This window comes from Pseudochaenichthys georgianus, chromosome 15 (genome assembly GCF_902827115.2).
Source record: "Pseudochaenichthys georgianus chromosome 15, fPseGeo1.2, whole genome shotgun sequence".
NCBI lineage: Eukaryota > Metazoa > Chordata > Actinopteri > Perciformes > Channichthyidae > Pseudochaenichthys > Pseudochaenichthys georgianus.
The window spans coordinates 35,494,363-35,510,810 of record NC_047517.1 but is presented as its reverse complement, the minus strand read 5'-3'; the positions used below and the strand labels follow the sequence as shown (position 1 = coordinate 35,510,810).

General features: G+C 47.4%; 1 protein-coding gene across 4 annotated transcripts in view; it reads right to left on the bottom strand.

Moving 5' to 3' along the window:
* Positions 1–2,778: 2,778 nt before the first annotated feature.
* The window catches only part of wdpcp (WD repeat containing planar cell polarity effector), a 99,102-nt gene continuing 85,432 nt past the window's right edge, over positions 2,779–16,448 (bottom strand). For 3 of the 4 annotated variants that reach the window (XM_071205577.1, XM_034100782.2, XM_034100783.2), the window contains exons 16-19: positions 9,927–10,029; positions 5,089–5,180; positions 3,751–3,776; positions 2,779–3,178 (exon numbers count right to left, since the gene is read on the bottom strand). In XM_071205577.1, the coding sequence (XP_071061678.1) occupies positions 3,128–3,178; positions 3,751–3,776; positions 5,089–5,180; positions 9,927–10,029 (272 nt within the window). In that variant the 3' untranslated portion in view covers positions 2,779–3,127. The remainder of the gene's footprint in view (positions 3,179–3,750; positions 3,777–5,088; positions 5,181–9,926; positions 10,030–16,448) is intronic. The other variant, XR_011644435.1, reaches the window with a different exon arrangement.

Below are 16,448 nucleotides of genomic sequence, written 5' to 3'. Positions count from 1 at the left end.
ATATATAATTAAAATTACAACCAGCCCTTTGAGTGCAACCATAATGCTGATGAAATTGAGCTTGACTCCCGGTTTAGATGGAACGTTGTTAAAGTAAAGCTAGAGGGATTTGATCAGTGGGCCAAACTCCCTCAAATTAAGTGAAGTTCTTCATCAGTTTATCAGTGAATGAAAGGATTTAAAGTCGATCTGAGGTCAGTAGGAGGCACTTCCTTCCTTCTTTAAAGATAAGAGGCACTAACTCCCTGACTCAGATGCTTGTTGACGTCCTCATCAGGAGCATCAGGAGGGACGGAGCAGAGAGGTATTTGAGGGCTCGTGTTATCTCATCTGGAAAGGATACAGACCCTCATCCCGAGCCACAACTTGTTTAAAGCCCTGCCAGACGTGGGAATCTCAGCGGCGGCTCGGCGGCCTGCAGGCTTCAGAGTTTCCCACCGAGGACGTCGTCTCCGAGTCTCAATGCATCGCCGTCTGACGCGTTGCTCTTCATCTTCTTTAGCTTGTTCTTCAATGAGACATGTCTGTCCACACATGGACCAACGCGCAGCAACTCTGTAACGTATTAACACAAAATCAACTATTGATCTTTAAACATTCAAATAGCAGAGGTTCGCCTCTGTGGAGAAATTATACAACATTCTCTTAAACCTCTGAAAAGTATTGTTTGTTTAGTAGTAAACAATTTCCCCTTTTAATACTTGTAATACTTCCTTACATTTATTATAGCGCTTTACAAATAAACATTACACACATGTACTGTGGACAATACCACAGAAGCAATCCAGGTGAAGTGTCTTGCCCAAGGACACACCGGCTTGACAGACGCAGCGGCGGCGGGTTTCAAACTGGTGTTCAACGCACAGCCCACTGCGCCACTCCGTCCCTTAAGACCTTATTAATACACACTATGTTTACTCGCATTGCATTGATGATCCCTTAACTTGGATATCCCATCAATAAGGTGACAAAACAGGCATCTTCAAATAAAGAAACAAGTCGTGTTTTTTGAGTTATATGTGCGGTGTCTAGAGAAACCGTGAATAAAAGAAGTCCTCACATACTTTTTGGAGGCAAAAGCACTATTCAAGAGACATAAAGTACATTTAAATCCTTTGTATTTAACCATGTTTTACAGCTGGTGTCTCCAAGAATACAAAAGGTCAGTCTTTCAATAAACTCTCTCCCAACAGAACATAAGGGCTGAGGATATTTGACCAGAAAGATGACTATCAACGATCTTAACTTTAATCTCAGCAAATCGGAGGTTGTTTTAATCATAGAGTATCAAATGATAACACTTTTGGCTGAGAGGCGAAAACAGATATTTAATACAGATACGTTGCACCGTAATTAAGTACTTTTCGTGATAATGAGCAAAGAACATCTCATTCCTCCATGAGAACCGACAGCGAAGAGAAACCCAACGCTATTCTGGGAATAAGACTCTTCCAGTCACCCTCAACTGGAAGTGGTGTTCTCCCTTCGATGCCTTTGATGGTCTCGGCGTATTTGTCTTGTGGAGAGACACAAACCTATAAAACATGTAAACAGTCCAATCACAGCCTTCATTCGAGGCGATGAGGCGTCTGCCGCCGCACGGGGAGAGAATCAACAACACAACCTGGATAATAGCACGTGCCGCTGGCTTGATTCATTTCCAAATGCTAACAAGGCCGCTTCACAGTATGTTAATTCCACTAATAAGTCTATCTCTGCGAGGCATCGCGGATGGCAAAGATTTGAGCGCGAGGCGGCGGTGGTGTTTTACACAAAAAGCTGCCGGCCACATTTTGAATGAAGCATGTATGATTTCCCAAAGCTGACATCATTGCTCAAAGGGTATCCGAGTTCTTTGTTTTCTGTATTACGAAAGAGCAGCTTCACCGTTTGCCGTCAGAACGGCGGCCGAGAGAGGGGAGGGACTCCTGCTCGCCTGTTAAGCAATGTCTCCGCTTTTTATTCAAGCTGTCAAGTCAGACAATCAGGAGATAATGCAGCCTTGGTTTGGAAATTATAAACGTGTCAAGAGATGCTCTAAAGGCACCGACAGATGCCACTTATCTCCGGCTGCCTCTGCAGTGCGACTGTATCATCAGAGGGGAAGTATAACATGGTGATGTTTACATAAGAGAAGTATTAGTATCAGTCAGAAATGTAATTCCTTTCACCCGTCCCTCTCGCAGGGGATTGACTCCCCAACGGAAAACATACAATGATTTTTTTTTTTTAACAAAACAAACAAAAAGCATCCTCGCTGATCTTCTGTCCATTTCCAACATCGCTTCTTGTATATTTTTGGTGGAAATCCTCTTAGAATGCAAAGTAAATAGATTAGGATACAGTGAGGGATTACGGCTCCGCGGCGCTGTCAGATTAGTCGCTGAGCGCCGGGCGTCGACAGCTCTGACACGACCATGGCTGCTGTTCAGGAAAGGGGCTCCGCGCGACGCTTTAAGACGCTGGTTGGCTCCGATTCATGAATAAAACTGTGGCCCGTAATCTCAGCCAACACACACACACACACACACACACACACACACACACACACACACACACACACACACACACACACACCACACACACACACACCACACACACACACACACACACACACACACACACACACACACACACACACACACACACACACACCACACACACACACACACACCACACACACACACACACACACACACACACACACACACACACACACACACACAGAGAGAGAGGAAGAAGCAGCCTGGAACATTGAATATCAGTGGTTGATGGAAATATAATACAAGTCTTTATTTTTCAGGATGATTAACGGAAAGGTTTAAAACGCTTTCAGTCGTGGTTTTAAAAGCAGAACCCGGTGTTAATGTTCTGTTTTGGTTTAGACTTCACTACGACAGAAATACCCTGGATTCACATCAACATTTCCCAGGTAGAATATGACAGGGGGAAGCTATATAAATGTACAACTGTATTGTATCACTTTGATCAGATATCCGTACAGACGTCGTGTTCACAAGGAGTTGAGCTCTTCTCCAGGTAATCTGACTACTTGGCACGTGGATAGAAAGTGAGTCTGTGATCGGTGAAATGTTGTTGTGTCTCTTATCGTCTCTTTGATGTTCTTTCAAACCATTCCTAAATGGACCACATGAAGCATCCCGAGGTCTTCATCGTCCTGGAAGAGAGAAGACACACGAAGGTTCTGTTCGATAAACCTGTTTGTAAAAGTAAAGACGGTGTTTTCATCGCCTGTGATCTGATTGGTAGTTGTACCTTTGAGTTCCCTCAGAAGAGTCCTATGTACCTGCTGAGTACTATTCTGCTCTTTTATCCTATATTCACACCTGGGAGCTGCACTCACCAAAGTAAATACTTTATGGTTCACTTTAAAGTCTTGAAGCCTTCCACATTATTCATTCTTCGGTAATTTGACATTAAGTCGATATCGAACTAAGTAGTGAAAAGGCAATTCAAACTCCAGGCTAAAGTGATGTCCTAAAGCAGCGAGTTCAAACTAAAAACTCAATAAATACGAAATGTTTATCACAAGAATCAAATTCCCCCATTCAAGAAGCTTCAACCAGCGATTAGTTTTAGACGATTAATCAATTATCAACATTATTGGAGGACATATTCTACGATCGACTGAAGTACAACACCATTACATAACATGACTATGAACACGATGGAATAGGGACATATATTATGATTCTTATCATAATGAAAATCAATATGCAATCTACTCACATTCCTGCTGTCGCCTTCACTGCTTCCTGCACGACAAAACCACACGACACGAGATGTTAGAGGAAGTCAGACGTCACAATATCACACATGCACACTCACACACGGGAGCCCTAAAGCACACAAACACACAGATATATACACACACACACACTAGGGCTGCACGATTTTGGGAACAAATGTAATTGCGATTTTTCTGACAAATATTGCGAATCGATTTGCGATATTTGTTTTTAAGCGACCCAACGGAAGTTTATTGTAAAATGCGGCCAAAACTCCGGCTAGGAAGGTCGTATCAACGTGCTCCCGTCTCTAGCACCCCGCAGCCCGAGCTACGAGTGAAAGAACTAAACTTACATGAAACTTCCGTTGGGTTGCTTTAAAGTCAAGCTTCAGTTTAAGATTCACCCTGGGATAGAAACATGTGATGGAGCATTACTAACCTGACCCAGACGCTTTGTTTCACCAAAGCATCTAAAGCTCCATTGGAAGCCATTTGGAAAGGGCAGGCACTTTCAAAAATACTTGGCAGGTGATTGGATCAATCTGTCACCTTCTATCATGGGCTACTTCTGATTGATTAACAATGGCTGGTACCTGTGGAGCACAGCACCTCTGATTGGTGTGGATGACTGACACACATGTACAAAATAATTGATAATCGCATCATTTCAAATCGCGATTTCAATTTCAAATCGATCAGCCCTAAAGCACACTCACACACGGGAGCCCTAAAGCGCACACACACACACACACACACACACACACACACAACACACACACACACACACCACACACACACACACACACACACACACACACACACACACAACCACACCACACACACACACACACACACACACACACACACACACACACACACACACACAGTAGGTCGGACATGTCGCTTTTCTGGGTTTTAATGAGTGCAAAGCGTTGTCACTCATGGCGACCTCTCGCTCTGAGCGCTGTGTTAATAAGGGGATGATTGACATTAAAACCCCAGCGTGCATTATACAGATATTTAAAAAGCTGATGCAAATTCCCCTCCAATAGCCTACAGTCCGGATTATCAAACTACACAGCGATTTGATAGCGAGACAATTGCTCATCACCCGAAACATGGAATTATTAAACCGGAGAGAACAGGAAGGAGGAGGAGAGGAATACATATATGCTATCACTTCGTATGACTTTTAGGACACACACACACACACACACACACACACACACACACACACACACACACACACACACACACACACACACACACACACACACACACACACACACACACACACACACACACACACACACACACACACACACACACACACACACCTGTTTGTCTCAGAGTCCTGAACACTTCTGGGCTCACGGTCACACGTATGCTCTCGGCCTGAAGTCTGCTCTGATTGGCTCTTCCATCGACCCTGAGGAATACAATGAACATGTTTAAAGTGTAGCATCTGTTGAATTGAGTTTAAAGATGAATGAATTGTATGATGTGCTGTTGCTTTTCATTTTGTTCAGAAATGTTGTAATCTTCATTTATGATAAACGAGCTCTCCCTTAATCTAGTCTCCATTTCCTGCTTTATCCAGTTTATCTTTGGACAATGCAGAGAGCAGAGAAGTGTTCATGTGTGAGTTATGGATGCATGTTGTGGCAGAGAGAAACTTGTAACCTCATGTCTTCTTTGGGGTTTGGTACTTTTGCTCATCAGTGATTCTCACGCATGGTAGATTTGGTCTTCTGTCTTTTTCTTATGATCAAAAGATAAGTGTTCTCTCCAGTGTGAAGACGTGTTGCCTCATGGTGTGGAGAGCAACTTTGTTTCTGCTTCCTCCACTGATGAAAAACCTCCTTCCGAAAAACACAAAACTTCTTCCATTTCAATTTCAATTTCAGCCCGTCTTCGGGACACCGACACCTCAGCAAGATAAGCAAGTATCAGGTGTTTACTGATTTGGAGTACCGTACTTTTCGGACTATAAAGCGCACCTGCATATAAGCCGCAGCAGCTAACTTGTCCGTCTGTCTTGCTCTCGTTCTGTCTCTCGGTTCCACTTTTACTTTGGCGCGCTACCTGTCTCACTCTTTTCCGGCCTCCAGCTTTTCCTGCTGGAGCCCGCCCCTTAAAGGTGGCGAGCGCGGACCGGTCCTAGAGCCCATAGAGTTAAAGGTGGTTAATTTCACCTGTAAAATCCATAGATGTAGGAGGTTCCCTAGTGGCCGTTAGCTGTACAAAAAAAATGGGGAAAAAAGTCGCGGCTTATAGTCCGAAAAGTACGGTAATGTGATCAGTCATTGGGGCCAGAGATGTTCACAAGTCTTTTTTTGCAAGTCCAAGTCATGTCTCAAGTCTTTGGTCACGAGTCCAAGTCAAGTCTCAAGTCTTTGTGGGGTGAGACTTGATCAAGTCTCAAGTCTTTGGTCACGAGTCCAAGTCAAGTCTCAAGTCTCTAAAAAAATAAAAGTCTCATGTCTCTTCTGGTTGTAATAAGCCTTCTATTGTCTGCTGCTATCCAGTCTGTTCAGAATACTGCACAGCTATATCTAAGAAATTCAAAGCATTTACTGTGTTATTATACACTGGGTCTCTAATCCATCCATCCATCTTCTCCCGCTTATCCGTGGTCGGGTCGCGGGGGTAGCAGTTCCAGCAGAGAGCCCCAAACTTTCTTTTCCCTGGCGACATCAACCAGCTCTGACTGGGGGATCCCAAGGCGCTCCCAGGCCAGCGAAGAGATATAATCCCTCCACCTGGTCCTAGGTCTACCCCTTGGTCTCTTCCCAGCTGGACGTGCCTGGAACACCTCCCTAGGGAGGCGCCCAGGTGGCATCCTAACTAGGTGCCCGAACCACCTCAACTGGCTTCTTTCGACGCGAAGGAGGAGCGGCTCAACTCCGAGTCCCTCCCTGATGACCGAACTTCTCACCTTATCTCTAAGGGAGACACCAGCCACCCGGCGGAGGAAACCCATCTCGGCCGCTTGTATCCGCGATCTCGTTCTTTCGGTCATGACCCATCCTTCATGACCATAGGTGAGGGTAGGAACGAAAATGGCCCGGTAGACAGAGAGCTTTGCCTTCCGGCTCAGCTCCCTGGGTCTCTAATGACATCTTTTAAGTCTACTATTAATAAACATATTCCTCTATCCTCTCACTCAAAGCCAGTGTCATGGTAACCTGATAAACCTGTAACATTAACGTTACGTGGTCAACAATAAACCTGTAACCTGCCTATAAACCCACAGATGTATTTATGTATGTAACTATGTATTTTCTACGGTTAACGTTAGCCAGTAGATGGTGGCAGCGGAACGTAATGATTAACGTTACCGACCTTTTTTATGTCATGTCAAGAGTTGGATGTCAACGCCACTCAACTCAAACAAGTGTGACAAGCAAACATTCACTCATCTTTTCAAATATTCAGTTACAAAGCTAGCAGCAAGCTAAGCTAGCATTACACAGCTGATGCTGAGCTAAACATGTTTGCTAACCGTCCATGCGTTAATGTGACTGACCTCTCCGGGTGAGTTTTCAAGTGCCTGATAAAATCCGACGTTGTTGCGCCAGCATCCTTGATTTTGATATTGCAGACTTTGCAGTGTGCGCTCCTTTTGTTGGTGCCGCCGGCGTTTTGTTCGAAGTTTTTGTAGTTGAACCTAATTACAAGCGGTACAGCCGCAGGTGTGCCGCCGGTCGCTATTGTGTTACTACGAGGTAGTAACAGAGGCGCGCACGTCTGCGTAATGAGCCCGGCTAAAGTAACTGGATGGCCTACCTGCCTGTCAGCCTTCCATCTGGGCACAAGCTTATCTCGTGCCCTCATTGGTCATGTGCGCGTTCGTGTGTGTTGGAGGAGGCGGGCTCTATAAGGAAGTAGCAGCCTCTAGCAGATTATCTCCGGTTGTGTATTTTCAAATTCTAGCGATCTCGAGCCGGTTTCTCTCAAATGTACCTACCCCACCTTTAATACGCCAACAATAGAAAACACAATGATTGTTCACGAGTCCCAACACACGAGTCCAAGTCGAGTCTGAAGTCTTTTGGTTACGAGTCCAAGTCAAGTCTCAAGTCTCTGTGTGCGCGACTTAAGTGCGACTCGAGTCCGAGTCGCAGACTCGAGTCCCCATCTCTGATTGGGGCAGTGCACATCAGTGAAAAGCAGATGCCTCGTCTTTCTTAATCAGACCCTCAGGATACGGATCTAGATACTGACATATTTCCTACTTGGAGATTCTGGACATAAATATGAAATAAATACATAACAATTGTAATTTAAAAGGCTCTAGTGTCAATGTTGGCCTCCTTTATACGCAACAATAAAAATAGCCTCCAATCTCCTTCCTCCGCTGACAGAGGAGTACGTGAGGAGAGCGAGGCCAGCAGCCATCAAAGGAACGTTGGGATGCTTCCCAGATTCCCGTCTCGTTCCCTCTCTCACTTCTCCGAGTCGGATTTGGGGAACGCGTGGATCGGCGAGGAAGCCCCCGAACTGCCATTGTGCTTTCGCCTTCCTCCCTTTTCTCTTGCTTTTTTCTCAGCGAGCCAAACGGGAGAACGCCCGCGCTACAAAGCCTCCCCTTCTCCATCTCAGCTAAGCTGTCACTGGCTTCACACGAGAAACAATGAAACTTCATCGGAGACCAGATTACAAAAAACAAACGGAGGGGGTTCAATATGAAAAATGGTTCTAAAAGGACGGGGGAGGCTTTTGTCTCTTTCTCTCTGTGGCTATTATCTGTCGGGAGGTTTGGGGATCTGCTTTCTCAGACCTGGGGTACGGCACCCGGGCCTTTGCCTGCCAAATCGCCCTAACCCTCTGTTTTCTCCTTTTACTGTTTGAAAAAAACTCTGTCTCTTCCCCTCTCATTCTCTCTCTGGACCCAGCTTGTTTAAATTGGCCGATAGGAAGGGATTTGGGACGGATGGAGGGGGCTTAGAGAAACGCAGAGTGGAGGGGAGTCATCAGTGTTACAGTCAAACAGCCATGAAAAGCCTGAGTATGAAAAGAACAAGAGCGCCTTTTTTGATCTAACGCACACAAATCCCATATAAATACTCCAATATGTCGGTTGGGGTATGACAAGGAATGCCCCTTCATCACTTCACAATAATAGAGACGTGGATGGCTATATTTGTACGTATCTGTGTGTGTGTGTGTGTGTGTGTGTGTGTGTGTGTGTGTGTGTGTGTGTGTGTGTGTGTGTGTGTGTGTGTGTGTGTGTGTGTGTGTGTGTGTGTGTGTGTGTGTGTGTGTGTGTGTGTGTGTGTGTGTGTGTGAGGCTGGGACAAAGTGCTCTGAGTGTGTCTTAAGTCACGCTGTTTCCACACGGCATTCATGTAGACGAGCGTGTTAAACAATCACTCCGAAACACCGAGTTCTTCGGGCGTGGTGCGGATGGAGTCCGGTGGAGTTCTAAATGTGGGTTCAGCGTTGGGATGGATGGAAAACGTAAGACCCGTAACTGATGTGGCGTTGACATTTGAAGTGTCACTGGGATGAAGGCTTTTAGGATGCAGCTGCTGGGTCATTTGGTCACAGGCGCTCTCATACAATTCTTACACAGACAATACCGACCCACTGAGGGAGAGGAGATGGCAACTTAAAGTGGAACAGTGAATCATCCGCACACAGAGTCTGTCTGGGGCTTCTTTAAGAGCGGGTTGAACTAACTGTGTCAGTGTAGATAAAGCAGCTATGATGTGTATCCTTATTATAACAATTGTTCTTTTCATTTTGGTGCATTCTTATTATATTGATTGAGCATTTCGAGGCTGAAGAGTCTGATATGTTCCTCGGGACATATGCTTAGAATAGTCTCATTGGTGAAGACTTAAAACGGAGCTAAACGAGAGGGAAAATGGTCTGTTTTATTTGTCAATATCCATGTTTCCTGACAAGTTAACCCTATCATTTTAAAGATGTTTCAATATGGTGCAAACTTCTTGTTTTAATTCACTTTCATTCATAATTTGGACACAAATGTTACTTTAAATGGATGATTATGTTACTCCATAACGGCTGGATGTGTACATTGCCAACAAATTCAACTTAAAAATATGGTCAAATGTCAATAACAGTGGCCAAAATAGTGAGTTAATGCAGGTTTAAAGAAATAAGATGTGTGACAGCAACAACCTGAAATCACGTTCATGTCACTCACGGTGTTGTCGGGGTATTCGGGTACGAAGGTCCTGTTGCCGTCTGGTTTCTCTCCGTCTGCCTGGAGACACGCATCGCATCATCTCCAACTCTCTGAGGGTCTTCTAGAAAAGAAAACATAGAAAGACAAAAGTATGTACAAGAGCATTTATCCAGAACTGATGCTCGATCCAACAGTTTCCTTTATGACGCCGATATATTGAGTAGTCACAACCCTCTTTGAACTTTTCATGTTTAAGTGTTTAAAAAACAAATTGTGACTTTTTTGCACCATTCCATCTCACTTGTGCTTTTCAACTTTTGCCTGTTTTTGTTTGTGAAAAACTGAAGCTCATAAAATACAAAAACCTTAAAGGTCCCATGTCATGCCATTTCTACTGATCATAGTTCCATTGTTGAGGTCGACTAGAATAGATTTACATTCTGCAATTTTCCAAACTCACATTGGTTTCTCAAACAGCTTCTCTGTATAGTGTGTATTCACTCTCTGTCCTACACGCCTTGTTGGAGCTCCTGCCCCCCCCCCCTCCCTAGGAGCCCACTGTGCTCTGATTGGTCAGCTCGCCCGTTACAGCGGAACATCAGTGTGTATGTGTTACAATGGCGTTTGTTAGCAACTGGAAAATGACACCATGACAAACAGATGAGAATGCTGCGTGGGGTCTGGGTGCCGTGTTGGCGGGACGTTGCGGGGCTCGCTGCTCCGCCCTTTGAGGCTCGAGGAGCGGACAGTGTGAGCGGGGTTACTGGTGTCGTTTCCTGGTTGCTGCGTGGGGTCCGCGAGACAGCGAGACACCGCGGAGCTCAACCTGAGCACACACACACACACACACACACACACACACACACAGCCTGAGCTCAGAGTGTTTGTGTTTACGGAGCTCCGCGCAGCACCGCGGCTGAGAAAAGATAAGGCTGAGTGAGTGTGTGTGTGAGTGAGTGAGTGAGTGAGTGAGTGAGTGAGTGAGTGAGTGAGTGAGTGAGTGAGTGAGTGAGTGAGTGAGTGAGTGAGTGAGTGAGTGAGTGAGTGAGTGAGTGTGTGTGTGTGAGTGAGTGTGTGTGTGTGTGTGTGTGTGTGTGTGTGTGTGTGTGTGTGTGTGTGTGTGTGTGTGTGTGTGTGTGTGTGTGTGTGTGTGTGTGTGTGTGTGTGTGTGTGTGTGTGTGTGTGTGTGTGTGTGTGCGGGGCTCCGCGGATTGGTCCATTTGGACTTCGTTACGTCAATAGGACCCGGAAGGTAACAATGTAAAAAGAGAAATGTCCAACGAGGCGTTCAGGGGCAGCACAGACGGGTCTTCTCTGTGTTAGAGGTGTACTCGCTTCAGGGTGTACTTTGAGGGCTTGTGACTGCAGAGCGTTCACATGCAGAAAAACCTTCATAACACGAGGGGACGGGTAACAACCGGAAAAGCATGACACGGGACCTTTAACACCTTGCTCCAAAATCTCCAGTAGTTGTTCACTTAGATTCGTGTGACTGCATATCTGAAAGCATTGAAATGTTTCACAGCATTTCCATCAAACCATTCAGTGATTCTGTGTCAAAGCATTTGCAGTTGTCACCCCCTCCTAAGTTGCATCTACAGTATCTTGTTTACTGTACGTGCACATCTGGCAGTGATCTGTACATTTTACAGATATATCTCCGTGTTTACTTCAGCCGTGGAAACACACTACAGATATATAAAAAGGGTTTGTGGAAACAGCTGTGTGTAGGCTTTTTACACCTTGACAATCCCGTTTGTGATGAACACGTCACGGCGCTAAAGTTTCTAAATTGAGAAGTCAAACAGCGATGGAGGTTGTGTGATCAGAGCTGAGCGAGGAACAGAAACAAACGATGCTTCAACACGGCGGAGCTAACGGGCTTTCACCACAACCACCAAGAAAGGAGCTGAGAAGTGGATCTTCAGATAAAGCCCTCGTCTCGTTGCCCACCGAAAGGCCCTGCAGTCACATCAGCCTTTGTGAGCGGGAGACACAACCATCAGGAACAACTTGGCTTCCCCTCCTGGCATAGAAACGCCACTCCAGAGAAAAGAGAGATAGCGAGGAAGAGAAAGACGCCTTCCCTCGCACTTGTTCGCCACTCTGCCTCTCACAATGACGTATCTATCCAAATCTACACACTTGTCAGCCAGACAGCTTTAAGCCATTCCCAACGCTGCTATAAAAAGGGACCATTGCTAAGCTGAAATGTGTGTCCTCTATTGTGTGTGTGTGTGTGTGTGTGTGTGTGTGTGTGTGTGTGTGTGTGTGTGTGTGTGTGTGTGTGTGTGTGTGTGTGTGTGTGTGTGTGTGTGTGTGTGTGTGTGTGTGTGTGTACATGCGAAGGCAGGATCTCAGGTTTACAATGGATGCACATAAATACCAGAAGTGGTGCATCAAAATGTGGTCCAAGACATCCACCTTAAAAAGAACCACGAGATGCAGAGAAATCGTGAAAAACCATCCGAACAATAGCACGAGATTCGCTTTTCTTTCTAATGTCTCTTCCTTCCGATGCAAATCATTTAGGTTTTGTGATTTCCTTGAAGTGAAATGAAGAAATCCAGGGTGGCGATGGCCTCGATCAGCTGCGTGTATTCCTGATGTGAAAACACCGCTTGATGGTTTTCTGTCGCATCAGGCCGTTAGATTAAATATAGCTCAGATCAGAAACAGCAGACGACAGCCTCCACGTGGCCTCCTCTGCAAGTAACAAGAAATGGTGCAAGACCAACTTGTGAAACTAATGTCGCCAACCAAACGTCGAGCTGGCAGGCTTAGGACCGGCAGACGGGCAATCATCCCGACCGTCGAAAACCGAGGCCTGTCAGTGCTTCAACTCAATGTCGAGGGCCTAACAACCGCCAAACTCGAAGTCCTGCGTCACCTGGCTGATTCCAATGGGGCAGCGGTTCTGCTCCTGCAGGAGACACACTGCACATCAGACAACATCCTCAAGATCCCTGGGTTCCATCTCGCTGGGTCCATCTACAGCAAGCAACACGGTGTAGCAACGTTCGTCCGGACTGAAATAAGCTGGTCAGCCAGTAGCCAATCCCCACCAGGCTCTAACATCGAGTGGCTGGTTACAAATATCCAGGAAACATCAGTCGTCAACGTATATAAGCCCCCACCATCAGAGCTGTCCACGACGTCACTCCCATCAATAACTGCACCTGCCATCTATGCAGGGGACTTCAACTGTCAGCACACAGACTGGGGTTACAACTACACAACACCTAATGGAGTGGCGCTGAGTGAATGGGCCTCCAACACTGATGCACTGCTGCTGTATGACCCCAAGGAGCCTCCAACCTTCTTCTCTGCACGCTGGAACACCTCCACCAACCCGGACCTGGCCTTCGCCACATGCCACAGTAACGACCCGATACCGGTGAGACGCGTCCTGGACAGGTTTCCCCGCTCACATCACCGACCATCCATCATTAAAGTCCCATCACTGGTGGAACCGGTACCAGGGAAACCCGTCAAGCGATGGAACTTCCGAAAGGCCAACTGGGAGTCGTATGCTGAGGAGACTGAAAGAATGTCAGCTGGCCTGCCAGACCCAGGCACAGCCGACCTGGATACGGCCTATGCAGCCTATTGCCAGGTCCTCCTGGGTGCGGCAAAGAAGTCCATCCCACGTGGCTATAACAGGAATTACATCCCGGGTTGGGACGAGGAATGCAGCCACCTTCTGTGTGACCACCAGAGGGCTAGCTCCAGAGAAGAGGTGGATGTGACCGCAGCAGCACTGCTCAAGAAGCTAGATATCACCCGCAGGGCCAGATGGACAGAGGTCGTTGAATCAATCGACTTCACCCATTCTAGTCGCAAGGCGTGGCAGACCATCAACCAGCTCACAGGCAGAAATACAACACCCCACAGCTGCCCAGTCACAGCAAACGCAATCGCATCCCAGCTCATGAAGAACGGCCGCTTCCCGGATGCTGACAAAGCCTTTGCCCGACTGACATCGCGTGAGGTGTCTTGCATCTCGGGAGCGGCCAGTGTCGATTCCAACCTCTCGGGAGAATTCACAGCAGAGGAACTCAGTGAGGCCATGAGCAAGCTCAAGCCAGGCAAATCCCCTGGCCGTGACAACATCCACCCGGAGTTCGTCATCCACCAGAGCTCAACAACATCTGGCTGGCTCTGTGCTTTCTACACATCATGCTACCAGAGATTAAAGCTCCCAAAGACTTGGCGCCGTGCCTCTGTCATAGCTCTGCCAAAGCCAAATAAATCTGCAGAAGACCCCAAATCATACAGACCAATCTCATTGCTCTGTGTCCCATTTAAGATCTTGGAGAGGATGATCCATAGCCGCATCGAGCCAGTGGTGGACTCCCAGCTCCCACGGGAACAAGCTGGTTTCCGTCGTGGAAGATCAACAGCAGACCAGGTAACACTACTCTGCCAGGACATCGAGGACAGCTTCCAGGCCAATGAGAAAGCTGGGGTAGTGTATTTGGATCTGACTGCTGCATATGACACTGTGTGGCTCCGGGGACTCCACCTGAAGCTGCTGAGGACAATACCGGACCGCCACATGGTGAAGTTCATCATGGAGACTCTTTCCAACCGTAGCTTTATCCTCCAGACCAGCAATGGCCAGTGCAGTAGGCTCAGAAGACTGAAGAATGGGGTACCGCAGGGGTCTGTTCTCTCGCCGATGCTGTTCAATATTTACATCCACGACCTACCTGATACAACATCCAGAAAGTATGGCTACGCAGACGATCTTGCCATCATGCTGAGCCGACCAACGTGGAAGGCGATGGAAGAGGGTCTTAACGAAGACATGGGCACACTAGTAGCATACCTCCGAAGGTGGCGCCTACAGCTCAGCATCGGGAAAACAGTCGCAGCGGCATACCACCTTAGCACCAGAGAAGCCAAGAGGGAACTTGAGGTGCGCGTTGACAACAAATGTCTGGAGGTCCAGCAAGCCCCGAAGTATCTTGGAGTGCGTCTGGATCGGACATTGTCCTTTAATAAACACCTGGAAGAAGTCAAGGCCAAGGTGACATCCAGGGTCGCGCTGATCCGCCGCCTCGCTGGAACAACCTGGGGAGCCTCCGCTAAGACGCTGCGAATATCCACTCAAGCCCTGGTCTTCTCTGCAGCCGAATACTGCGCCCCAGTCTGGAGCAGAAGCCCTCATGCGAAAAAGGTCGACGTGGCTATCAATACCTCCCTTCGAATAATAACTGGATGCTTAAAGCCTACCCCTGTGTCCCTCTTGCCAGTCCTTGCGGGAATAGCACCGGCCGGCCTCCGACGGGAGGCTGCCACCCTCGCTCTGGCCAGGAAGGCACAAAAGTATGACTGGCACATCCTGCACCACACCACAATAACTCCAGCACCTCCAAACAGACTCAAGTCCCGCCACCCCTACAACATAGCAGCTCAAGAGATGCTCAACTCCACCTCTGAGGACATCTCCAGAGATGCATGGTTGGCAGCAGCTTGGAAGCAGGAGTGGGTGTCAGCCGGGCCCTCCCGAATCCACCGTTACATCTGGGACCCAGGAGATGGCACCATTGGAGGAGACGACCTACCGCGCCGGCAGTGGACCACTCTAAACCGTCTACGAACTGGGGTCGGTCGCTTTAAAACCACGATGAAGACGTGGGGCTTGGCGGACAGTGCGGCATGCGAGTGCGGTGACCCTGAGCAGACCGCTGTCCATATAATCACCATCTGCCCCTTATATAGACCACCCTCGGAAGCCAGCCTCTTCGACCTAGGACCAGAGATGCGGGCATGGCTACACGACACCGAGTTGGACATATAACGTTATACGAAAGAAGAAGAAGAAGCAGACGCCCAGTCCCGATGAGCAGAGCTGAACCTGCTGAGCCTAAATGCTCTCGTTTCTTCTCTTGCTATGGGTACGTCCACACAGCAGCTTTACGGTACGTCCACACAGCAGCTTTACGGTACGTCCACACAGCAGCTTTACGGTACGTCCACACAGCAGCTTTACGGTACGTCCACACAGCAGCTTTACAGTACGTCCACACAGCAGCTTTACGGTACGTCCACACAGCAGCTTTACGGTACGTCCACACAGCAGCTTTAGACGAATCTTCCACCGCTTCTCTGCCCGTTGACTTTGAATGGGGATGACGTCACTTTGCCTCGCTTTTCGCCGAACTGCATTGTGGGGGAGCGAAGCGAAGATTTCCAGGATTCAAAAGTTGAGCAATGTTCAACTTTTGAAGCTGAGCTGGAAGCGTCAGCCAATCAAACACGTTTATGCAAATCTGACAGTAGAAGCGCTAGTGAATCAAACCGCGTGTAAGCAGGGAGAGCCAGACCGCAGTTCATTTCCTCATATTCCAAACGAGAAATTACGGTAGCAAATCACCCGGTTCTGTACGACCAGAACTATTAACGGGATACAAACCGGAGGAGCCAGGCATGGAGGGAGGTGGCAGAGACAGGGGGTGAAGCTGGTAGGTTTTCGCCTGTTTGGGGAGTTTATATATATATATATTGATAAAATCCCCGGGTTTTTTTGCTTTG